Genomic DNA, 23,359 nt, shown 5'->3' on the forward strand with positions numbered 1-23,359 from the left:
TCAGTCAAGCAATGCAAACAAAACACGATTAAAAAGCAAAAGGCTAACCCTGCCAGTGTTTGTACAGATTATCTAGTTTGTGTCGTTAACAGTCCCAGCCATAAACATAGTCGTCCGCATCTTTGATTACGTCAGTAGCACCGCAGATAGATGCATTGAAGTGCTCCGCCAGCAGTTGGTCGACTATATTCCGAGAAGAGATAGTCTCTGTTTCCATCGTGCTGATGAACCTGGACGCAAGGTAAGTTTGTGATGAACAGTCACCCAAGATGGAATTACGGCTCGAAGGAGTTGGCATAATATAACCCTGGGGCCAACTTGACCTCAGGGAACGTCGAAGTGGGTGGAAGGACGGGATATGCATCCCACTTGAAGGTGTCAATACCTTTTGTGACTGAGAGTATGTTGATCGTACCTCTTTTCGATGTACCCACCCGACCTGGCCATTGAACATCGTGTTAAGCCAGTCGTCTGTGATGCGCTGCTTGGAAAAGATCTTCACGACCCATTCTTCGTCGGAAATCTTGCCGTGATACGACAGCGAGTTGAATTCCGGTGTCTTTCCTCCATTCCGTGCACCTTCATAGGTGGTGAGTAACATTGCCGGGATCTTCGTCGAAGAAGGTAGGCCAAGCGATTCCGCAGGTAAACTCGCAAGCGTTGTGCTCAAGAGAGTTACGTGCAGGTGAACATAGGGTTGCACGGGTATTTTTATCTCCGCTGGCAGTTGAATATTTGACGAGTGCCACGGCGCCCCAAGAATGACAGCAGTGTAAGTTTCGGAACCTCGGTCGCTGACAACTTTCCATTTGCCCGACCTCGGAGCAATTGATTTAACCTGGGACTGTTACAGAGAGAAGGACACAACCCAAATTTCCTCACCGTCGTGTTTAGATAGAGATTTGCTCCGGATCGATTCAAGAATTGCTCGAAAACTTGGTAGTTGCCGCCTTGAACACCACTGAACATGTCGTGAACCATTTATTTTTCCTCTCTGACGACTGGAACTTACACAGCTCCGGTAGGAGCAAGTGAACAAGCGCCTTCTAGCGCATGTATCTCATCCGCATTCTGAATAATATTTGGTTGATTGGTCATGAGTAACTGAGACCATCATACGCACTTGTCCGTAGTTGACACGAGTAGATGCCTCTACCAGTTCTGAAATGAACTTGTCGCTTACTCCTTCCGCCTTGAGCCATTCCACAGTATTTCGTGAGACCAACGAATCCCAGTCTAGAGCGGTAGCCAAATCTTCGATTTTTGACCATTTTGGTGTTTGGGAGGAGTATAGGGTCAAAAACTTGGCCACCATTCCATCGACGGCCTTTTGAGTTCGTCTGGGAGAGTGGAAGCCATATCGTAACAAAGCCTTCGCCGCGTCCCAGTAAGACCACCAGCCGCCAGTCGTCTGTCAACAGGTCCGGGCTCGTTCGGGAGTCTAGACTAATAGAAAAACGCACCGTAAATAATAATTTTTCTCCGTCCCAGATTCCCAGACCCTCTTCATCTTGGAAATCGCGCCGAGTAAGGTTGAACTCGTCCACAGCTCGCCACATATTGCGATTTTTGGGAATGAAAATGGAGGCACCGAGCTCGACAGCTGGAAGGGTTGGATTGCCATACGGGTATACCACAGTGCCTAAGAAAGTTGTCAGAGACAGTCAGTAAGGTCAAAGTCAAACGTCGACATACTCCCTATGAGAAGAGGAGTCAACGAATGGTATGGATGGAAGTAGCAGAGACTTACGACCGCCGACATAAGAGGCTTGCTCGAACACATCTACCGCATCTATGGGTATAGAGAATCGCTCTTGAGCCTTCGATATCCAGTAGGCAGCCGATGAACCAGCTGCGCCAGCACCGATGATTGCAATACGCGTTTCTGAGTTTGTAGGAAGTTGGAATTCTTGCTTGTTCGATTGGAAGAATGGGATTTTGAACGGCAGCTGGAAAGCTGCGGCATTTGCAGCAGGTAGCGCTGCAAGAAAAGGGGTCAGACGCATATCCAGTGAAGGTTGATGTCAGGAAGCGCTCGTCAGCAAATTGATGACGAAGCGGGTTTAGCTTCCGTTTTTGATATGGGCTACTAATTCAATATATCTTGGCGGTCTGTTCTTACCACTTAACTCTACCATGCCAGCTCAAGTCCCCAAATCGCCCCCTCTCATTTTTGGAATACCTTCAGAGGTTCTCCAAGAAATCCTTCTCCTTTGCCATCCTCGCGATGTCGCTGCCTTTTGCGGAACTTGCCAAAGTGGTGGAGACCGAGGGATGGACCAATACCTATGGCGCCAGCTTTTCCTCGGTTTATTCGATGTCCCCCCCAACGTGGACTCCTGTCGTTGGCGATGCGAGCTATCCGCCCGTATGAAAGCGGAACGAGATGTCTGTAGAGCAGGCCGACAAGATGCGGGACTCTCGGAGGCTGACCTGCGAGCAGCGCTGGAAACTCTTGTCATCGTCGCTGCTCAGATATCAGACGCAAACGACTCGACCGACTCTTTGCCTAGTCGTAACGCGGAATGGCTGAATAATGTCTTGCACAAGTCTCGCATTCTTGATACACCGTCAAGCCTTTCCAAGGACTGCCAATATGTGGACCGTTTAAGGACGTATATGGCCCTATCGCTCCATGAAAACGACGACGAGAGTATTCGTCGCATACGCACCCAGTCAAGATGCTTCATCTACGACCTGAGAAACTACCACGAAGCCAACAGCTGGGGTCCTTATCTCGGGGACAAAATTAACTGGACACATCTCAACTATGTTGTCAACGTTATCGTGACCAATTTGCGAGAGCAACCAGCTCTCAATCTCCCCATCCCACCTCATGGACTCGCCGCTACCCGCGCCTACTCAGCTCCAGGCAGCAGATCACCCGAAGACTGGGCCGGTGTCGAGGGTGAGGTTGATTCCGGCCATCATGCGTTTCAGTTCACATCCTCCCAGGAACATGGCATCGATACGTCTCGTTTATGGACTACCGGTAAAGCTGCTGCCTTGCTCCCATTTACTCGTGGCTCACACAAAGTGTTTCGTCTAGTGATTTGTTCGGTCAGTATCTGCCCGATCACAAAAAAATCGCGCTCACGTGCTTCCACCTCGGTCTTCAGCCTTCAATGTACGTGAACAGACCGACCTAATTCTTTCGCCTATTCACATGCGGTCTAGTTTGGTGGAATCCTCGCCAATCATCGCGACCCTGCTTTCTTCGATAACCTGCATTTCCGGGAGGCAACACGCCTGATCGAACTGACTCTGCATCTCATACCGCGCGAAGAAATGCGGATTAAATTCTCCACCAACGACCCTCCCGTCGCAACACACCCAGATTACCCGACGCTTTACTTCTCTGGAACCTCACGGGGTATCTCCATGCTTCATCTCCAACCAACAGTCCAGGGGCTTGTTTATATGGATCTCGATGGTATTCCTCGGTGGAAATTTGTTCGTGTCTTGTTTCCTTTTGACCTCTTTTGGCTTACCTCTTCATGCATGCTGATAAGACGTCAATGCAATCAAGTACCCCGCAGTGGAGTTCCGAAGGTGTTCAACTAGGCAAACCAGGCAGTCAAATGGGTTTGGCCGGGGTATGGTCGGCGTTTGGACACGATCGCGATGATCCAGCAGGGTAAGCAGCAATCTTGGCGCCTTGCGGTGTGCTTATGGTGATTTGAAGACCCTTCTGGGCATGGAAAGTCAGTTCAGATTGAGGAACTTAGCAGTCACGTCGTGTTCCAAGCCCTATGCATATATTGTATTCTTACAGCAAATAATCACTACAAATATTTCTTTCACAAAGCTTTGCTGAAGAATTGAGCTAGTCGTGTGTAGAGATCCTCAAACCTAAGCGCGTCCATGTCAAGGGGAATCAATCAGCCGTGGAGCACATATACTTACTGCTCTTTGTTGTCCGGCTTGTTCAGATCAGCCCGAGCGGCGGCCTGAGAAGTTGAGAAACTGCAGTAAATGAACCATCAAACATACCCATCCATGATGCCTAACAAAGGAGATCAACGAACGAAGGCCGAACGAACGAAGCACGCACATGTTCGCATAGAGCTTGTTGTCGCAACGACTAGCGAAGGGTTTCGAAGCCAAAGAATTCACGATTTTGACGTACTTGTGGCTTTAGTAAACGGACCACAAACAAACGAAAGCAAAGCACCTCGTCAACTGGCTCATCCTTGGAAGGGTAGATTCCCAGGGGCACAGTCAATTTTTCGGCGTCGCCAACGGACATCATGCTAGAGTAACGGTCAAGGTGTCAACTGACAGCAAGACACTGGTGACTTACGCGGGGTGAACAATGGAAACAGCATCAAACGGAGTGGAAGCACCACCCGATACCAATGTCACTTTGCCTCCCCAACAGAAGCCATATGCGCCAACCTTTGCCGCACCGTTAGATTTAAGATGCTGACCGAATGCGGTTAGCTTTTCGACAGCAGCGGGTGGACTGGCGGTTCCTCCGAAGAAATCTTGAAGCGCTTTCTTGCCCTCATCAGTAGTTGGCGGAAAGTTTTCAGAGGGAAACGGTTCGTTGGGCTCAAAGAAGTCCGGCATATAAACTGTGACATTCAGGCTAGACGCCAGCATGTCCGCTCCCTGCTCTGTCTGAGGGAAGTATCTGGGCTTGATCTCAGCTATCTATGGGCCGTGGGAAACTGTAGGATACCCAAAGATATCGTAAACGCAGACGAGTGCATTGGTGGCGGAGTTCGATTCTCCAGTCACGTATACTTTTTTAAAGTCTCCGACAGATTTGAATGTGCCTTGGAGAAGTCAAAAGTCAAGTCGTTACCTTGTCAGAACGCGAATCTGTGCTTACCCTTCGGAGTATAGGCAGATTCAACTGGGGGAACTGAGCAACAAGCTTTATTGGTATTGTGGACGGTGTGAGTAGACATTTGGCCTCTTAGATGACGATTCAATAGACCTAGGCGGACTCTGGCTTGCGATCTTGAATGAGAATCGAGGTGGATGTTGTGGGACTCACCAAGCATCCAAAGATAATGACGTCACGCGTGACAGAGGCTATAAAAGAACGATCAACCATCAACACCTGCCAACATTTTTCTTCTTCCTACACCGACCGCTTGAGCGGAACTCATCTTCGCCTCCACGACGACGGGTACTCTGGCTGTAGGACAGACGGAAGTTGGGCTCAATTAAGCCGGAGCGCCTTCCAGCGACGCAACGCGTGCAAGGGAAGCTGCTTGACTATGAAGCCCCGACATTTCACCCATATTTGGAAGACTATCCTACATACATAAATTTAACCATAAATCATTCTACCTACGGTGTCTGCGAGAGAGAACTGTGCTGAATAACAGGTATAGCACGGCGACAATAAACTCCAAAGCAATGCCCAAAATGGCATAGTAAATCCATTTGCCTGTAACAGGGTGGAACATGGCTAAATTCCGGTTTTTGGATGGTAAGAGTCCGAATAGGTCTTGAGCAGAAAAAGCAGTGAGGATCTCGTAGGCAACGCGTGCACCCAAGACAGGAAGAGCGAGTAGGACGCCATAAAGTAGCTGGAATGTCCGATCAGAGCAGACTTGAATAGACTGTGGGTACACGCACTCGTCTGCGAAAACTCCGCATTTCGTATCGGTCATCCCAACACCGAATATGAATCCAAATGAAAGCGACATAGACTGCGCCATGGAGAGCGGCCCCCGTCTTGCGTAGAATGTCGCCAATGTGACCTTGTGTTGGCGCGAGATGGGTCCCCAAAATACCACCCGCAATGGTCAGACCCAGTGCGATCACCAGAAATACCGCAATGGCACTATATTCCCATTAATTGAATGGTAGGCAACGGTATCAAAGGCCACGGACCGCTGCAAATCGGTCAGAAAGGTTAATCTTGGAACAGACAACACATACAAACATCCGGGTCGTATAGAGATACTCGCTATAAGTGTGTTGACCACTGGCAAGTGTCAGAACAAGAAATGGGCGAGTGCACCACGAACGCAAGGCCAAGGAAACCCAATGTCGAGAGCATAAGTGGTGCAAGTCCGCCATGGAAGAGGATATAGGCAGCAATGTACATATCTGAAGGAGTTTGGTTTGGCGGAGCCGAAGCGGTAATGGCCACATACCTTGCTTGGGGTTTTTCATCACCTCAGCCGCAATAATTAGTGCTCCCCCAGCGATTCGGACTAGAACAGTCACAAGAAAGCAGCGAAAGTATATTTTTCGTACCAAGTGAGAAAATCATGAGGAAAATCCATCCTGCATCTCGGCGGAGGGCATATCGGATTGTCAAGTAGAGAGATACTGCTGCAATCGGGGTATAAGCGCCCAATTGTGCTGCCGCGATGATTCCTAACTCAGATTTGAGCATTTTCCATCCAGATTCGGTTAGATAGGCTCACCTCGCGTGTCAAGAGAGGGCATAGGTCGTTAGAAGCGTAAATCTCGTCAAGGCGCGCAGAAAAGCGAACCACGCGTGACCGCAAGCAGTGATCGTGCATCTTGATCCCGGCTGTCAAAAAGCTCTTCCGTCCGACCCTGATGTCCGTCAAGCAATTGCTAGGCTTTCCCAAGTCGAATGGCTTTAGTGCCCTGCCTTCCTCCATAGCTGAGCCATCATCAGCGACAGGCGCGACACGGGCTCGTGAACCTACTCGAATTCGAGCATCTGGACCAGAAGCACCCATTGCTAAGCCTCCTCCGGATGCTCGAAATTTCGTGCGACGTGTCCTTGAAGGAGAAACCACCAGATTCACCTACGAAAGTGCCTATGGTGCTTGCTTCTACTCCGTCTGCGTTGAAGATAACGGAGCCCAGCTCTATCAGAGAGTGAAAGAAGAGTTAAACAGAACAACTACACAACTCAGAGGGGACATATACGCGATGGAAGCGCCAAAAGATGCAGACGACGCAGAGAAATGGATCGCAAAATTCGTGGACAAGTGCACTTCATTCGAGAAACAAGTTGTGAGTGCACCGGCTTTGACCGTTATCACTAATGCCGAGGCTTCCCAGGCTTTGCTGCAGTCCTTATTCACGCATCTTGATCAAGTATATGCTCGACGCACTCAGAATGCCTCTATCCGGTATGTCCCCAGTCACTAGACCCAACCCTTGACCAACTCTTGTTTGATGAGCGAGGTCGCATTCTCTTCCTTCTCCAATTCAATATTCACGGAACGAAGAATGGTAGAAGCCCTTCATAACTCCGTCCGTATTCTCGTCAATGCGGACCGCGAAGTTGGGTCAGTACCTCCTCTGCCAGTTTGCGCAACGCGTCTTAATTGACATGCACACAGCTCCAAAAAGACAGACCGCATACCCGCTCTAATCGGCCATCTCCGTACGCATAAGCAATTCTCGTCCTTTGAAATACGCTATCGTGACGCGGCATGGGATTTCTATGAGAAGGATTCCGAAGAATTTAGGAAAAAGCATAAAGACGAACCAAAACTGTTCTTTGAGCATGTCCGAACACAACTAAAGAACGAAGTGGACCGTTCAGAGAAGCTTCTTCCTTTGGGGAGCTGGAATATGGTGCGGGAGGCAGCCCTCAAGGCCATGCTATCCGGGAAGATGGTATGGATTGCGGAGGGAGGTAAGTGAAAGATCTACCCCGGTTTAGTTTTTCATATTTTCGCTAGCACTGGGAAGCTATCTTGATGCGCAGGATTTCGAAAATCTGAAGCTGATGAACGAGTTCTTCTCAGTTGCGGACGGTTCCAAGCTTATGTGTGACGCCTTCAAATCTTACATCTTGGTCAGCAGCAGCCTAGCTCTGCCATGTTAAACTCATTGACGCCATAGAAATCCGTTCAAGCCATCGTGAGAAACCAAACAGAAGATGACAAGATGGTCGAGCGATTGCTCAAGTTACATTCACTCGCAAATAAGGCCATCCAACAATGTTTTATCGAAGTCCCCCTTCGGGTTACCCAAGCTGATACAGATGTCCAATCCACAAGCTCTGTACCAGCGACGCGTCCGAAACAAGATTTCGTTTACGCCTTGGCCGATGCCTTCCAAATGGGATTCAGAGCACGGCGCAACAAGCCCGCGGAAATGATTGCTCGCTATCTCGACAAGCTTATGCGAAAAGGACAAGGGTCGCAGTCTAATGCTCAATACGAAGCACAGTTGGATCACGTTCTCGGTCTATATCGCTACACTGACGACAAAGACGTATTCAGAGGTTTCTATTTGCGGGCCCTGTCTAAACGTCTACTGCTTGAGAAGCATGCCTCCACTGATTTCGAGATTGCGGTGCTGAACAAACTGAAGAAAGGTCTGGTGGCCATGCGTCCTCTGGTCCATTCTCTCACTCTTCGCAGAATATGATCCAGAGTTTAGTGCCGGCGCCGAGATGTTCAGCGATCTGACTCTGTCCAATGAACTAATTTCCGAGTATCATCGGAAGCTCCCACTGAAAGGCGACGGACGGAAGCTGAAGGTCATGGTGCTAAAACAAGGCGCATGGCCATATTCGCAACAACCGCAAGGAATCACGCTACCAGTTCAAGTTTGTTTTGCTTGATGTCTTGATTTTCGTTGAAAATGACTCTTGATTAGATGCAAGAACAGTTGAACAAATTCGAGCTGTTCTACAAAGCTAAACGTCAGTCGTTCTCTTGGGATATTTTTCTGATCACATTGTGACTGACGTTGACTATCCAGACAAGGGAAGGACACTTCACTGGCAGTCTAGCGTGTCTACCATGACGCTCGTTGGTCATTTTCAAGAGAAGAAAGAGCTCTCCGTCAGTTTGTTCCAAGGCACGATATTGCTACTGTTCAACGACACTTCCACGTTATCCCTCACCGACATTGCTGAAGCAACTGAACTTGGTTAGCATGCTTCTATGTCCCGAACTTCTTCTCATGGATATGTAGAGGATGGGCTCCTGCGTTTAACTCTGCAAAGCTTGGCCTGCGGAAAGAAGCGTGTTCTACGCAAAGAGCCCGTGGGCAAAGACATCAACGATGGCGACATTTTCCACTTCAATGAGAGGTTTACCGACCCGTCGTTGAAAGTCCATATCAACTCAATCCAAGCCAAAGTTTCGGTAGGTGTGAAGAACACTCCTTAACCTATCTAATGCATATATTATTAGGCTGAAGAATCAAAGCAAACCCAAAACGCGATTGACGGAGAACGGAATGCCTCGCTCGATGCTGCAATTGTGCGCATCATGAAGTCAAAAAAGGAGATTATGCACCCCGCGCTACTTACGGCTGTGATCGACGCTGTGAAGAGCCATTTTACACCAGATGTCTCGACTATCAAAGGGCGGATTGAAAAGCTGATTGAGCAGGAGTACATGAGGCGCGATGAGGTCCAGCAGCAAAAGTTCATCTATGTCGCGTAGTACTAGACCAATGTCGTAGCTATTTCAGAATAAGGCGTGTCTGATAACAATTTTATCATCATGGCGTGCTCAGAGACAAACCGGCGCTCAACCGAGCTGAACTGAGCCGGCTCGCTCGCTAGTGAATTCCGAATTGTGTCTTTCTTCGCTCCCATCGAAGATGACGGCGTGAGACCTTGGATAAAGGCGCGTCAATCCCGCTCCCAACTCCCGACGCGGTAATTTTGGGGAAAAACGCGTTACAGGCGACGAAAATACGCGTCGTTCTTACCGGGCCGGTGACTCAATGAATAGCAAATTCAATAGTGGCCGGGTCGATTTTCGCCATCCGAGCTCGCAATTGCGCGCTCGCTGTGGTGAACAACCTTCTTCAAACCTTGTGCCGTACACCCACGCCTCTTATGCCTGGCAGCCTTCCTGCGGGAGTGCTACTTGATTCACTCACAAGTCAGGCTTACGACCCCAACGCTGAGCTCGACCGTTGGCAAAAACTTATATTTTCATTCGACATGGATCCGAACCAGCACAACAATCCAAAGCCAAACCCCAACCCGAACCAGAAGACCAGACAGTCAGCAGACGGTTAGTGAGCAAAGACAGCAGGAATTTAGTTAATTCTGACGCGTCCATCGCGGTAGATATTCAGACAGCCGCATTGCTAAACCAACTCGCCTCTACCTCGGACCTCTTTCCGCTCAACCCCGACTATGGAGCGGGACTACAACGACAGGGGCTATTCAACCCCCAGCAATTCATCTCTCCGATGAGTTTAGGGCCACAAGGATACGACCCTAGGACAGCTCATCCAATGTATCGCGGTTCCCCACTCCCATCGCCACAACTCCAGCCATATAATCCCCAAGCAATAGCTGATACCACGCGAGGAGCAAGAGCAGCGCCACCAGCCCATTCCCAACATGCCGGACCATCGACAGCCACAACAAGCAGCGCTGCCGATACCGATCGCGATTATGTCGACGACGACTACGAAGATAAACGGAGACGGAATACAGCCGCCTCAGGTAATTTTCCGCTTGTTTTCTCGACGATGAAAAACGAGCATCAACAGCCCGCTTTCGCATCAAGAAGAAAATGAGGGGTCTGGAGCTCGAGCGGTCGGTATCTGACTTGACTGGCCGCGCAGAAGAGCTGGAACGAGAGGCCGCTGATTTGCGACGAGAGAATGGTTGGCTTAAAGTGAGCAAATTTGCGTTGTTTTGGTTTGATTAATTGACGAAATACCTAGGAAATCGTGATGTTGAAGGGCGGTCATTTGTCAGGAATTGATTTATCCGGAGGGATGGCCCAGCAACGTTCACAGGAGAAGAGACGGGAAGAGGCCCAGGAAGAGTCGGAATCTGAGTCAGAGAAAGAGCATAGCGGGAAAGATAGAAAGGGCAAAGGCAAAGCATCCAGCAAGAAGAAGTGATCCTCTTGTCGGTAATTAGCATAGGTCGATACACGTTCAACCATGTTGGTGGTGGAATGTTCACTTTTTGGTCGCGTGACCGTCAGTCGACTCTCGACTGCTGAATCATCAGTGATGAGTTTCGGACGACCACCCTCTGTCAATGTGGGCTTCAAGCCTTCTCCGCCTGAACGTGGCGCCTTCCCTCTTGACCATGATGGTCCGCAAACATCACCCGACCTCTACCCTAGTTGCTCTGACGGTCGATAGGCGAATGCAAAGAGCAGATGATGCTCTACATGACTTGCCTCAAGGGTAACGCAAATAAATCAAGCCCTTGTCGCCCTCTCAGCAAGGACTATCTGGATTGCAGAATGAATAAGTCCGTAATTCTAAAGCTGCTTGCCGTTCAAGTGACCTAACCCACAGAGGCTTGATGGAACGGGACGAATGGCAAAACCTAGGTTTTCAACGCCCAGAATCGCAGAGCAAACCATCTCCGAGTCCTCCTCCAGACCCGAATAAACCGTCTACTACATAGCCACATAGTACCACATTCGCCGCGCAAACGTGTGCCCCAATAGCACGTTCGTCGACGTCACTCCTGTTCCATAACACTTTTCCAGTCCGCAAAGATTGCACCGGGAATAATCAAATTCGTGTCAAAGGAGCTTTCTATCCGCAACTGAGAGGAGCTTTGGACTGATTAAGTTGTTTTTTATGTGGGCGTCGAGCAACGTTCGTTGCGGTCATCGACAAACGAGGTCAGTTCCAATTAAAGCTTTGTTAACAACCAACTCCGAGCTCTTCCGGAGCATCCATGTTCCTATCCCTTCTCCTGTTGTCTCCCTCCCTTGTCCTAGCTGTCCTTCCCCTGCAACAGCAACCATTTTTGCGTCAATTGCCATTTGATGTCCAGGTAAGTTTTTGGAACCTGTGTGGGTGTTATTCTAATGCTGTCTCTAGGGCCACCGTGGCGGTCGAGGAAATGCGATAGAAAACACGCTACCCGGATTCGCGTGGTAAGATCGCAGCTTTATGTTGTCCGGTAATGCATCGTTGGGAAGGGGCCTCATCGACGGCGCCACAACCTTGGAGCTTGACAATGGAATAACTAAGGTGAGACAATCTCTGCAATGTTGTGGTAGTAGTACTAAAGAAATCCTACCAAGGATGGCGTAGTCGTAGTCTGGCACGACCAGCAAATTTTACCGGAAAAATGCTTGGATACTGCTCCCGCTGTGCGCTTTGTAATTCAAGTCCGTCATTCTATCTTACCGCAATGAAAGACACCTGGGGACCCATATTTCCCTTACGTCGGAAAGTTTCTCGTCGATCTCACGTTGGCACAACTCCAAACACTTGACTGTGGCTCTCAGCGACAAACGAACTACCGTTGGTTACCCGTGATTGTTAGCGTCTCAGATGTTAATGTTTATCAGCATTACAACTCACTTACCCCGGAACCAGGATCTCTACTCTCGAGGAGGTGTTCGCATTTGTGGAATGTGCTGATCCTGAACGCTCGATTCTGTATGTGACTTCCAGTGACAGTGAGGGGTCAACTCAACGTCCTCCAGTTGGAACATAGAGTCAAAGATCGACGCTGTCTTTCCCGAGAGGACGGCTAGTGTACAGACCTTCGTCACCAAACAGCATGAAATTTTCGCGAAAAGCTCATACAAGAATGCCATCACAGTCCGTGCTACTCCTTGGACTGCTTGCGTGTCGTTTTATTGTGTGTAGTTTCAGGGCTTTGATTGGAGATCGCTGGTGGCCATGAGGGTATCGTTGTGATTTTTTTAACTTACCGTTTCTAAAACACCTCAAGGAATTGGATCCACAAATCGTCACTTCTGCGTTGGCGGAATAGTAAGCAGCTGATGATTCCCTTTGAAGGTTCTTTCACCTGTGCAGTGAGACGACCGAGATGTATGGACAGGAAGTCTCTCCATGGTTAGCAGGCGTAGATCTCGCAGCATTCTCTGGATCGTTCGGTGTCAAACTCGCCCAGGCAGCCCACGCTATAAACGCAACAATTTTGAGTCCCAGCGCTTTCAAATCGAATCTTTCTTTGACAACCAAAGAAATGGTCGACCGCGCACATGAGCTGGGGATCCAAGTCAAACCTTGGACTGTCAGTCAGCCTCTTTTTTCACTTTTCCATGACTTGACGCGTTGCAGGTCAATTCGATGGATGTTGCTCAAGACTTGTTGGATTGGGGGATAGACGGGATGATTACAGACTACCCCAACATGGTGAGAAGATTTGTCCAGCAGCAAGGTCGAGTCGTAGCACCAAAGTACCCCAAACGGCGTGTGTTGAGCTGCCTAGAGAAGTACCTGTAGAAGAAATTAAGTAGAATAATTCTTTGGTCATGTTCGGAGCACACCGGCTGATTACATAATTTATCAAACTTTGTCGGCGTCGACCACCACGATGGCATATAATGGCCTGAAAAAAGCGGTTACACTCGCGCCAAGTGTGAGGACGCTTCCTTCTGGGGTCCCTGCTGCTCCTCTTCTCAATCTCTCTGCGCGAGCCCCCGCTGACCCTCATGCTCATGGTCATGGCGCAGTTGGACCCCGTTCTGACACTCCTCCTCGCTGGACTGGCGGCGTCTCCAACACATCTTCAGGTTTGGTGTCAAAAAGTTATATTACCCGTCCGTGTACCAGTTGTTATCCAAAGAATGCGGCTCACAATCCACTCTTAGTTTCTCCAACTACACCTTTTTCTGCCCGTTTCCTGCATACCACCCCCCGCTGTAAAAGAGGCACCAGAGGTCCCCGACTTTGGCCACTACCGCGCCAATGACAACGACTCCAACCGCGCCCTCTCATACTTCATGGTTGGAACTCTCGGTCTTGTTTCCGCTTCCGTAGCGAAATCCAGCGTTACCGAGTTCCTCAAGACAATGTCCGCGTCAGCCGATGTTCTTGCACTGGCCAAGGTCGAGATTGACCTGAACACGATTCCGGAGGGCAAGAATGTCGTCATCAAATGGCGTGGCAAACCCGTTTTCATCCGCCACCGCACCCAGAGCGAGATTGACGAGGCCCGCGAGGTCAACTGGCAGTCGCTTCGTGACCCTGAGAGCGACGACATGCGTGTCAAGAAGCCTGAATGGCTAATCATGCTTGGAGTCTGCACTCATCTGGGTTGTGTGCCTATTGGCGAGGCGGGAGACTACGGAGGATGGTTCTGTCCTTGCCATGGTTCTCACTATGACATTTGTGCGTCCTTTTGGACTACTTTTCGCTATTTCACTACTAATAACTGACATAGCTGGTCGTGCCCGCAAAGGGCCTGCACCTGTGAGCTTCTCTCTATTTTGATCTGTCAAGCATCCTTCTAATCAACCCTGCAGCTCAACCTCGAAATCCCGACGTACGAATTCAACGAGGCGGAAGGGAAGGTCATCATCGGATAGACATGCAGTAGACTAGAATAATAATATATTTTCGACTGCACACACAACCATCTCCGGCTGTGATCAACCCGTAACAACCGCTACTTCCCAGCAACTTCCATGTCGCCTCCTCCACCTCAGCAACTCTCTGTCGCGACCCTATTGAGCCTTGTCCAGCCCAGTGGAATCTATGCTCTTACATACGCGTTTATCTATGGCACGAGCGTCTGGCTCTCCTTCTTTGGAGGCGTAATCGCCTACAAAACACTGCCCAGAGCCCAGTTTAGTGCTCTGCAGCATAAAACCTTCCCCATCTACTTTGGGTTGAGCATTGGCGCCGGAAGTGCTTTGCTGGGTGCCTGGACCTGGGCGAATCCGCTTGTGTTGACACACTACACGAACCCGCTTGTGCCTGAGGTCGCCCAGGCGTATACTTTGGCCTTTGTGATCCTCATGCAGTCGGCCAATTACTTCGTCATCGGCCCCTTGACGAGCAAGTGAGTTGCATGTACTTTGGGTGTCTTCTTGGACTTACGCTGTCAAGGACGATGTTCCAGCGCATGAAGTTGGAGAAGGAGGAAGCCAAGACGGATGGGAGTGTAAGTGCAGAGATGAAGAAATTGAACAGTAGGTTCGGTATGCTCCATGGACTGAGCTCCCTGGCCAATCTTGGTGCAGTCCTTGCGTTGGGTGAGTTCATATTTTTATTTCAAGACAACGCGTAACCCTAAGCTAGGATTCCATGGCCTGTGGATTGGAAACTTGGCGAGCGTAAAACGCGTCTAAACTTGTTTGTTTGTTGTTGTTGTGTACACAAGCTATTTATATGCTTCGATTAAAGAAAGTACAAGTGAAGTGCGCCATCATGCGCCTACAGACTCCATTTCTGGCATATAGCCGTCTCTCAGACTCCGCTCGAGACGTCGCACCTCCTCCATTGAAGAGGCTTTCGCAATGGCCGCCTTGACCTTTTCTGCGTCCTCCTTGGACATCAATCGACCCGCTTTGCCCGGCATTGGCGCTGGTTTTGGTTCGTCTGTCGTGACGAGTGCTTTGGCTGATTGTGTAGACACCGTTGAGGCTATCGTCGTCGCAAGTGCTGTCGGCAAATCATCCGCTGTGACGAACAGAGCTTTGGCAGCTTGTCGCTCCTTGGATGCGAGCTAAGCCTTCAACAAGATGGGCATATGAGAGCGCACCTTGTCCCGAATCCTCTGGAAATCTAAAACTCTTAGCCCAGGAATTCTCCAGGCAAGCCACTCGCGGTACCATTTTTTTTCCCTTACGGGATTACCGAGTAGGGAGAGGTATTTGAGCTTGCGTAGCTCCTTCAACGGCTCCAGGTCACCGAGCTCGGCGAAATTATTGTTGGTGAGTACAAGAGTGGTGAGGTTGGGAATGGAGATATGGATGGATGGCGAAATATGCGAGATGTTGTTATTGGCAAGCAGAAGAGTGTACAGGCGCTTCAGGAGCGGGAAGTTGCCGAGAATGGCGATGGCATTGTCTGTAAAGTCGATGCAGTCGTGTTGGTCCTGGAAAAGGCGCGAAATTAGACACAAGTCGCGGTTGTTTCGATAAGTGGACAGACCCTAGTCACACCCAGATTCTCGATTGCAGGGATTTTGAATCCTGCACAGGTTGATTAGGGCAAGATTGCATGGAGAGCAAGACGATCTACCTCGTAGGTCGAGTTGTCGCTCTTTTGTGGGATTTATGAACGAGTTTGCCTGCGCGAGCAGCTCGGGCGTGAGCTTCATGAGGCGAAGAGCGTCACACTGTGACGCCCGCTTTGGAGATCATCCTCTGCAATGACCACTGGCTCTATCATGTTCAGCAAACCACCACAACTGCCGAAGCAGTTGGTTTCGCCGTCACCTCAAACTAGCCGCCGTACTCAAATACCCATGCGCCTCAGCAGATGCTTCACTAATTGGCATTGCATACTCTAGCGACTATAGCAATGGCCTTCCATTGTTACTTAATGATGTTTTTCGACTCCCACATGAGGTGAAGTGTGTCCAGCATTCTGTCCTTTTGGATCTCGTTATCTTACAAGGGAGTGGCTTGATCGCACTGGAGATCGATTCAAGCTAAACATCCGAAGCCTCATCCTAATATTTAACCCCACCTGCCCTCTCAGGTCACACTCAGTGCTTCTTTCCTTTCAACTACCACCTACCTCGGTGACCTTGCGTTCGACATGGAAGGCTACCCATTCTCGTCTTCTATGACTTGTCTGCTCTCCAAGTACACCTTGCTTTGCACTGTACGTGTTATCTTACAATGCCGTCGGCGCCACTGACTCCTTCATACCCGGACCAGTTTACTCTGTCGCAAGAGCACCGTGTCTGATGTTCGTGCTGAGCTACAATGTTGTCGCTGCGTGTAGCGTCGGGCTTGCACCAATTCACGACGTCATTTCCCTTGCTTGTTTGTTGCTTCGTTGATGATGCCGTCCCACTAATTTACCGTCAGTTATATTTGTGGCATGGTCCAACCAATCGTCCACTCTCATTGATGAGAAACAGCAAGTTGCGACCCCAGCCCCTTTTTTCTCAAGTGCGTCCGGTTCCGGCCCGAGCAACTAAGCAAATTTGGGAATGCGAGTTTGGTCCTTGGCCGTTGCCTGGTGCTTGTATTAACGGACCTCGCTCTCATCCATCCTTCATTTGTGCTCGGCACTGAGGCTTGCCAATGACTACGTGGGTGAACTATTGAGTTCATCGTCTGGCCTTCCGAGATGTGAGGCCCTCTAAGGCAACGCAGTGGGTCGCAAATTGTTCTGTTTCGTTATCCTTCACTAGTGGTACGATTCGGAATTGTTGGATATGTACCAGCTGTAGCAATGTACCAGTTTACAACGTTGTCAAAACTTATCTCAGGCTATTCGTGACAGTGCCAGTACCGACACAGGCGCCAAATAAGGTAGTGGTAGTCGGTGGCTTTTCGAGGTCAGTGCTCGGGTCACCTATATCTTGAGTGGTTTGGAGGAAATGTGTCTGTGTCAGACTGATGGCCAGTGATGGGAAACAACTCGGACTGGCAGTGGCCTCACACGATGCGGAAAGGGTGTGGACGGTGAAAAGCGGGCGGCGGTGGGCAAAGCGGCGGTGGTTGGACGAATGAAGCGCGTCGACGCGTAGGTCACACGAAGTCACACGTGGCGGTCAACAGGTCGAAAAATGGATATACATATGTATCAGGGCTCGGCCGAGTAATATGCGCGGAACCACTCCTTTATCCAGCGCCCCCTGGTTGGCTAGTAGCAATGCAGATTCAAGCATGTGTCCCACTACGCAAATGTTGTCTTATTTTTCCCCTTGTGGTGGATTGCCATAGTATTTGAGTGCATACTAGTCCCGATAATTGATTGTACAGTACCTTGTTGCTGATAGACGACTTGGTGGTCCCAATTTTGTGAACGCAGGGCGAGGAAGAGAAGTTGCGCTGGAGCTGATGGCCAAAGTATGGGGCGAATGGATCGAACGTGCCAGCGATAACTAGAGAATGTTTATTAGTATGATCCACAATCAATCTTAGAGCATACTGGGTTGCGGGACTCGCCCCAGTGGAATACCAACACAAACGACAGAATTGTTTGATGTCGAGTCTGTTGTTGAATCAGTGAGATACTGTAGTTGTTGAATAATGACTAACCATCTGTCGATTCCACACACTCCTTGGCATTTTCAACGTTGTGCTTGCCCTGAACATTGTCTATAGGAAGTATCATCAAACGCGACAAAAAGACTAAGAGGCAACGTACCCCCAGCATCTACTTCCCGCATTGCCTCCCGTTGCAATAGATCAAGCTCGCCACACGGTTAACGATGAGAAATTCACGAACTCGGAGACGAGACTTGGAATTACGGAGGGGAGAAGCATCTTCAAAATAGTTCCGAGGTCTGTATTGAGGCGGTCTCTCCTGACCTGATCAACCAGATTGCTGGCGGCGATGCTGGCGTAGATGGGAATGCAACTCGAGAGAGCCGTCGGGCCTATGACGCGAGGCGGCCACAAACCAGTCCGCTCAACGAGCCGAGTGATGCTGCTTCCTCCATCGATTGCAGCGAGTAGCTCCGCCGTTACTTCGTTCGACGTGAACGCGTCTACGAGTAGCTGGCATGTAAAGTAGGCGATGTCATCAGAACAGAACAGCGTCACTCACCGAGATCTCGCCCAACTCCAGCGTCCCTTATTTCCAACTGGGCAAGTATGTCCGGAACGAGCTGGGTCAACACCTGACGTCCCCGTCTCGCCAACGCCTCTTCTTCAGCACGGTGGCCGATACGCGCTTTGACCCACTGGGAAGGGGTGGCGCGAGTCAAGCGGCAGAGAAACAAAGTCGAGGCGTGGGTGTGGATGCCGTCGACGAATGCTTGTGCGATTTTGCGCAGAATGAAATTTCTGAAGCAGAGTTAAGAACGAGAGTGTTTGCACATGAGGGGGAAGACACACTCGACGTAGGCATCGGCAAACAGATCTTCCATGACGTATAACTGGAGAAAGAATAAGAGCTACTGGGCGAGGTTATGAACTGCAACACACAAGAGTGAAAGAAAACGAGGGGAAGTCGCCGAGGTTTGGCGAGGTTTGTTTAACGAACGGCTAAAAGGGCGATGTCGGTGAGAGCGTAGGAAATGAAGACCGACTAACCAGACAAGATGGTTGGGTACCAACTTGCGATGTCTTGCATGAATGAATTGGGGTTTTTTATAGTCTGCGTGACCGTGTTACATCCGCGATAAAGTCGTTCAAGCTGACAGTATTCCTTTCAAGCGATCGGGGACTGTAGGCGTTGTGGCGAAGGGTGAATGTTATGACGCGTGATAAGTTGTTGGCGGTGAGCAAATGAGTAGGCAAGCGCTTCGGGAGCCGTAGACGGCGATGGAATTGTCGCGTTGGTCTGAGAGAGAGAATACGCAAAGTTAGACTAAAAGTCGCGGTTTCTTCGATGAGATTCTCGACAGCAGGGAATTTTATATCCAGCAAAAGTTGATGAGAGCAACGAAAGGCCAGACTAGGTCAAGTTGTCGCTCTTTTATGGGGTTCATAAGTGAGTTTGCTTGCGCAAGCACTGGCAGCGAACTTCATGGTGTGTCACACCGTGACCCTCTGTTTTGTAGACTAGTATCGAAGTGTGTCGACGACTTGCTTGTGAAGCATTTTTACCCATCGGTCCGGCACTCCCACTGACTTTGGGTTTCCCAACAGCGTCGACTCTCCCTTAACCGCGACCAACATGCTTCACCAACGACTCCAGCTGTAGGGAACCCTGACTATTCCAGTTCTGTCTCTGTTCTCATACTTTGATAGCTACACTCAGGGAAATGACGCCTATATCTTCGTCCCCGATGCATCTGTCGGTCCGTCTCTGACTATACACCGCGCTTCTGGAGAACTGGCCCTAAATTGTGCGTGCCCTATTTTCTTGGCTTTCTCCTCCAAGCTGACTTCCAATAGCGCCCCATGCCCTTCCTCCCTCTGCTCGTCGGTCAAACAAGACCATATATGCAATCCTTGGAATAATATCACTCTCGCTGTGTATGTCGTCGTGTCACTCACTGCGCCTCGACTGAGTACATGTGGCTTCAGCCGACTACGTTGTTGTAATAACTGAACGAGAGTTCAAGGGAAAACTACTTGGGCACGACATTTACCGCGCCGCTGACTACGACTTGCTCCCTCTTGCTCCCAACCTCAACACTTATAATCCACCGCATGCCGTCGAAGCCCATCTTTTGGCTCTCGTGCGCTCACACCTTGCGAATGGCGTCTTTCTCTTCAGCTACACGTGGGATTTGACGCGTCATCTCCAAGCTCAGTGGCAGACAAGGGAAAAGAGTGGGAACGCGCCATTTTGGCAGACGGTGCGTAATCTTGTGTCTTTTGTTCATGCTCTCTTATACCCTCCATAGGTCGATGATCGCTTTTTCTGGAACAAGTCCGTCGAGCGCTATCTTCATTAGAGCGAAGCTGATAGACAAGCAGATATCTACAATCCCGACTGATAGAGCTCACAGTTGGAAACCCAGATCAAGACGTATGGACCATATTTTCTTGCATTCGCCATTTTTGAATGATTCTTAGCTGAGCCCCTTTATCATGCCAGTCATGTATGGAAGTGCGCACATTTTTCCCAGTCACCGTTTCCATGTCTGAAGTACTCTTCTCCTAGCTTTCGACATCCGAAAGGTCTCGTTGCGTGGACGTACCATGCAGCTGTGTTTAATCAGTCGTCGCTCTCGCTTCCGTGCGGGCACTCGATACTTCAGGCGTGGTATCGACGAAGAAGGTCATGTTGCCAACTTCAACGAGACGGAACAATTGTTGTTGGTCGACGAGGCGGGAGGCAGTGATCTGGGGACGCAGATGAGCTTTGTCCAGATTCGCGGCAGCGTCCCTGTTTTCTGGGCCGAGGTGAATACCCTCCGATATAAACCTGACCTGCAAGTCATGGATGACCCAAACACGGTTCGACTTCAACCCATGTTCATAGTGTCATTCATTAATCACCCAATAGGCCAACATGATGCGCCGGCATTTGCAAGAACAAGTTGCGACCTATGGAGATCAGGCACTTGTGAGCCTGGTGAACCGTAAGGGGTACGAGCAGCCAGTCAAGGAAGCTTATGAGCGATATGTTGCTCAGGTATGTTCTCTCCCTCTTGACTTTGGAGGTTCTGAAAAGAGATTAGTTGGACCTTCCCAACGTTCGATACCAATACTTCGATTTCCACAACGAATGCAAACACATGCGTTGGGATCGAATCAGCGTGCTTATTGACCAGCTGGAGGACGACTTAGAGAAACATGGGTATGTCACTCTGCCATTTACTTCTGCTTTACTTGAAAACCAGCCAGTTACTTCCATCTCCCTTCCAATCAACAAGCCCCTGTACTTCTGCAGCGAGGGGTGGTTCGGACCAATTGCATGGACAACCTTGACCGTACAAACGTTGTCCAGGCGGCATTAGCGAGATGGACTCTTAATAAGCAACTGCGGTCGTTGGGAATATTGAACGACGATGATAGCATTGATGCCTATGACCAAGTCAGCCAAGATTTCAGAGAAAGTGAGGCTTCTACTACCTTTTCAGGCATCTCTCTAACTTCTTTTGTAGTGTGGGCCGACCATGCCGACGCTATTGCACAAGCTTATGGGGGTTCTGGCGCCTTAAAATCTGACTTCACGCGAACTGGCAAGCGGACAAGGAAGGGTTTATTCGACGATGGCGTCAAGAGCTCGTTACGATACATCAAGAATAACTTTTTCGATGGCGCTAGACAGGACGGATTCGACCTTGTGTCAGGTAAATGGGCGCCTCCCAAAAACCCCGCCAGCTCCATGTTCCTGGTTACCGATTCCAGGCCATTGCTTACTCGGGCGGTCAGTATTTCCGTGCCAACATATCAAGGTCGAGCGCTCATCTCCGATAAAAGATGCCGCTCGCTGTTTCGTTTTCTCTGTTCATGATCTGTGCAGGCCTCACACTGCCTCGCACCTCTGGTATGTCTTGTGACGTTGGAGGCCACAAAAAAACACAAGCTAACGGAATGTTGTACAGACTACTCGCTCTTTTATTACTTCATTATGTGGTTCACCCTCCTTTTCGGCGCTCTTATTTTTATATTTATCCACGGAATCGACTACGTCTCTTGGCCACGGCTCGTTTCCTCTTCAGAGTACATATACTACAAAGGGCCAGGTTTTCGTTCTGGGCGACATGGCATGGGGTTGGGGAATGGCGAGGGGCCGAAAACGAGAATGGGGACGACGATGAGTACCAAGTTGTTGAGGAAGCGGACGGGCAGCGTGGCTCTGGAGGAGGGGGAAAGGAAGCGGGTAGATTAGTGCTGTCAAGTCGCAACGCCATCAAACACCTTTTTTTTGTTTGCGTTCTCCCACTATCTACACCAAAAATGGCCAAAGCAGGGGTTAAGCGTGCCTCTCCTGGCGCGGACGAGGAGAAAAACCCTCTCGCCAACGTCGACCTCTCTGAGGAAGATGCCAAAAGCCTGCAACAGTCGCAACGCGACCTTGGCCGTGTCGAGCTTGCCATGGGTTAGTTTTCCCCCCTCTTTGTCAAGCTTGCAATAAAATCAACTCGCACGAATAGACCGTCTGGGGCAAACTAAAGTGGGACCCGCCTATGAACGGCGCCGGGCTGTTGTCAAAAAAATTTCCAAGTTCTGGCCTGTCGCGCTTATGAACCACACCCACTTTGCGTACTTTGCGCAACACAGTGCGGATCAGCTTGCCCTCAGCTATCTCGAGGACCTCTGGATCGCGCGCGACCCCGTAGAGCCCCGTTGCTACACAATCGAATTCGTGGGTTTTTTATTATTTCCCTTTGTGGGCGGCTAATCCCGTCGGCTAGCACTTCAAGGAAAACCCGTTCTTCACCAACACGGTGCTCAAGAAGGAATACAAGTACAATGCGCCGCCACCCAACGCGGAGAACGACCAGCCCGACGAGAACGGTATCACCGAGACGATGCTTGACTTTTCCTGGGAGCGCGATGTAGAGGCTCAGGTATTTAATAAGCTGCTCTGCTTTTTTCTCTGGCTCACAGTGGAATTGCTAGGCCTTCAAGATCGACTGGAAGGACCCCGAGAAGGCGCTGACTAAACTGTACCCGGGCGAGGCCGGTGAGGATGAAGATGACGAGCCCGTCGAGCCCGGGACTTTCTTCAACTTTTTCGAAAAGGGCCCTGATGGCGCTGAGGTGGGTTTACTACCTGGTTTCCACACGCAATGACTGATTTGTTCAGCTCGGGATAACAATAGCCAACGAAGTTTTCCCAGAGGCGATTGAGTACTTCCTCGGGCAGGCAGGTGGGATGGACGACGACTCTGTTGACTCGGACGAGGATGACGATGATGACGACGAGGCCGAGGAAATCGACCTCGAGAAGCCGCGGCCCAAGAAGCAGAAGGTTTGAGCGAAAAAATATATTTTTGGAGGAATCAGGACACATAGCACTCCGGGAGTTGACAAAAAAAAAAAACGGTGGCCGTTTCGATTGATTATACACCTAATAAAAGATTGTACAAGTGGCTCTCTTTTGAGACAAAAAAAAAAAAGAAAGGTGAACTTTTCCTGGAGGTAGCTCAAAACTGCCCGTTTTGGTGGAAAACTATTAGGCCCAAAATCCTGACATCTGTTTGATG

The 23,359-nt window shown here is 49.8% G+C and overlaps 12 protein-coding genes across 12 annotated transcripts; 8 read left to right on the plus strand and 4 right to left on the minus strand.

Annotated features, from left to right (window-relative positions):
- Nucleotides 1–85: 85 nt before the first annotated feature.
- MIND_00450800 (Prenylcysteine lyase) lies at nt 86–2,024 on the minus strand (the record flags this gene model as incomplete). The annotated part of the gene is made up of 8 exons (XM_037361322.1): nt 1,751–2,024; nt 1,464–1,642; nt 1,124–1,411; nt 1,013–1,071; nt 883–961; nt 416–838; nt 280–368; nt 86–230 (listed from the first exon to the last, which is right to left on the minus strand). The coding sequence occupies exons 1-8, from the start codon at nt 2,004–2,006 to the stop codon at nt 86–88; spliced, it is 1,518 nt and encodes a 505-aa protein (XP_037221614.1). The 5' UTR covers nt 2,007–2,024.
- A 112-nt stretch (nt 2,025–2,136) lies between these two features.
- MIND_00450900 (F-box domain-containing protein) lies at nt 2,137–3,719 on the plus strand (the record flags this gene model as incomplete). Its single annotated transcript, XM_037361323.1, has 7 exons — nt 2,137–2,908; nt 2,956–2,992; nt 3,050–3,060; nt 3,120–3,127; nt 3,178–3,453; nt 3,513–3,637; nt 3,686–3,719. The coding sequence occupies 7 exons, from the start codon at nt 2,137–2,139 to the stop codon at nt 3,717–3,719; spliced, it is 1,263 nt and encodes a 420-aa protein (XP_037221615.1).
- Nucleotides 3,720–3,800: 81 nt separating this feature from the next.
- MIND_00451000 (Dienelactone hydrolase family protein) lies at nt 3,801–6,417 on the minus strand (the record flags this gene model as incomplete). The annotated part of the gene is made up of 16 exons (XM_037361324.1): nt 3,801–3,852; nt 3,907–3,950; nt 3,994–4,006; nt 4,055–4,128; nt 4,175–4,253; nt 4,304–4,636; nt 4,685–4,781; nt 4,838–4,861; nt 5,309–5,546; nt 5,596–5,803; nt 5,854–5,880; nt 5,927–5,947; nt 5,991–6,072; nt 6,120–6,179; nt 6,223–6,345; nt 6,396–6,417. The coding sequence occupies 16 exons, from the start codon at nt 6,415–6,417 to the stop codon at nt 3,801–3,803; spliced, it is 1,497 nt and encodes a 498-aa protein (XP_037221616.1).
- Nucleotides 6,418–6,534: 117 nt separating this feature from the next.
- MIND_00451100 (CULLIN-2 domain-containing protein) lies at nt 6,535–9,359 on the plus strand (the record flags this gene model as incomplete). Its single annotated transcript, XM_037361325.1, has 11 exons — nt 6,535–6,960; nt 7,009–7,079; nt 7,131–7,238; nt 7,293–7,591; nt 7,638–7,753; nt 7,801–8,278; nt 8,325–8,512; nt 8,563–8,608; nt 8,668–8,838; nt 8,884–9,056; nt 9,105–9,359. 11 exons carry the CDS (start codon nt 6,535–6,537, stop codon nt 9,357–9,359), a joined length of 2,331 nt encoding a protein of 776 aa, XP_037221617.1.
- Nucleotides 9,360–10,122: 763 nt separating this feature from the next.
- Nucleotides 10,123–10,788, plus strand: MIND_00451200 (Cytochrome C oxidase assembly protein COX19; the record flags this gene model as incomplete). The annotated part of the gene is made up of 3 exons (XM_037361326.1): nt 10,123–10,381; nt 10,429–10,556; nt 10,606–10,788. 3 exons carry the CDS (start codon nt 10,123–10,125, stop codon nt 10,786–10,788), a joined length of 570 nt encoding a protein of 189 aa, XP_037221618.1.
- Nucleotides 10,789–10,830: 42 nt separating this feature from the next.
- MIND_00451300 (Cytochrome C oxidase assembly protein COX19) lies at nt 10,831–11,308 on the plus strand (the record flags this gene model as incomplete). The annotated part of the gene is made up of 3 exons (XM_037361327.1): nt 10,831–10,987; nt 11,038–11,149; nt 11,197–11,308. The coding sequence occupies 3 exons, from the start codon at nt 10,831–10,833 to the stop codon at nt 11,306–11,308; spliced, it is 381 nt and encodes a 126-aa protein (XP_037221619.1).
- Nucleotides 11,309–11,587: 279 nt separating this feature from the next.
- MIND_00451400 (PLC-like phosphodiesterase) lies at nt 11,588–13,116 on the plus strand (the record flags this gene model as incomplete). The annotated part of the gene is made up of 11 exons (XM_037361328.1): nt 11,588–11,686; nt 11,734–11,789; nt 11,835–11,886; nt 11,940–12,008; nt 12,057–12,162; nt 12,210–12,300; nt 12,348–12,465; nt 12,514–12,552; nt 12,599–12,639; nt 12,685–12,904; nt 12,952–13,116. The coding sequence occupies 11 exons, from the start codon at nt 11,588–11,590 to the stop codon at nt 13,114–13,116; spliced, it is 1,056 nt and encodes a 351-aa protein (XP_037221620.1).
- A 91-nt stretch (nt 13,117–13,207) lies between these two features.
- MIND_00451500 (Cytochrome b-c1 complex subunit Rieske, mitochondrial) lies at nt 13,208–14,201 on the plus strand (the record flags this gene model as incomplete). Its single annotated transcript, XM_037361329.1, has 4 exons — nt 13,208–13,411; nt 13,485–14,004; nt 14,057–14,085; nt 14,139–14,201. 4 exons carry the CDS (start codon nt 13,208–13,210, stop codon nt 14,199–14,201), a joined length of 816 nt encoding a protein of 271 aa, XP_037221621.1.
- Nucleotides 14,202–14,300: 99 nt separating this feature from the next.
- On the plus strand, nt 14,301–14,966 carry MIND_00451600 (DUF4149 domain-containing protein; the record flags this gene model as incomplete). Its single annotated transcript, XM_037361330.1, has 3 exons — nt 14,301–14,677; nt 14,725–14,870; nt 14,917–14,966. The coding sequence occupies 3 exons, from the start codon at nt 14,301–14,303 to the stop codon at nt 14,964–14,966; spliced, it is 573 nt and encodes a 190-aa protein (XP_037221622.1).
- Nucleotides 14,967–15,043: 77 nt separating this feature from the next.
- Nucleotides 15,044–15,952, minus strand: MIND_00451700 (U2 small nuclear ribonucleoprotein A; the record flags this gene model as incomplete). The annotated part of the gene is made up of 4 exons (XM_037361331.1): nt 15,862–15,952; nt 15,772–15,812; nt 15,380–15,715; nt 15,044–15,331 (listed from the first exon to the last, which is right to left on the minus strand). Exons 1-4 carry the CDS (start codon nt 15,938–15,940, stop codon nt 15,044–15,046), a joined length of 744 nt encoding a protein of 247 aa, XP_037221623.1. The 5' UTR covers nt 15,941–15,952.
- Nucleotides 15,953–17,459: 1,507 nt separating this feature from the next.
- MIND_00451800 (uncharacterized protein) lies at nt 17,460–18,673 on the minus strand (the record flags this gene model as incomplete). The annotated part of the gene is made up of 7 exons (XM_037361332.1): nt 17,460–17,683; nt 17,731–17,793; nt 17,841–17,900; nt 17,950–17,974; nt 18,027–18,292; nt 18,352–18,590; nt 18,642–18,673. The coding sequence occupies 7 exons, from the start codon at nt 18,671–18,673 to the stop codon at nt 17,460–17,462; spliced, it is 909 nt and encodes a 302-aa protein (XP_037221624.1).
- Nucleotides 18,674–19,425: 752 nt separating this feature from the next.
- On the plus strand, nt 19,426–23,298 carry MIND_00451900 (SAC domain-containing protein; the record flags this gene model as incomplete). The annotated part of the gene is made up of 17 exons (XM_037361333.1): nt 19,426–19,448; nt 19,500–19,597; nt 19,647–19,727; nt 19,779–20,053; nt 20,102–20,127; nt 20,175–20,226; nt 20,274–20,307; nt 20,362–20,657; nt 20,707–20,835; nt 20,882–21,000; nt 21,048–21,259; nt 21,308–21,573; nt 21,627–22,248; nt 22,304–22,515; nt 22,565–22,720; nt 22,773–22,913; nt 22,960–23,298. 17 exons carry the CDS (start codon nt 19,426–19,428, stop codon nt 23,128–23,130), a joined length of 2,913 nt encoding a protein of 970 aa, XP_037221625.1. The 3' UTR covers nt 23,131–23,298.
- Nucleotides 23,299–23,359: the final 61 nt, after the last annotated feature.

Source organism: Mycena indigotica (genome assembly GCF_014461135.1).
Source record: "Mycena indigotica strain 171206Taipei chromosome Unknown Mind.scaff0004, whole genome shotgun sequence".
Lineage (NCBI taxonomy): Eukaryota > Fungi > Basidiomycota > Agaricomycetes > Agaricales > Mycenaceae > Mycena > Mycena indigotica.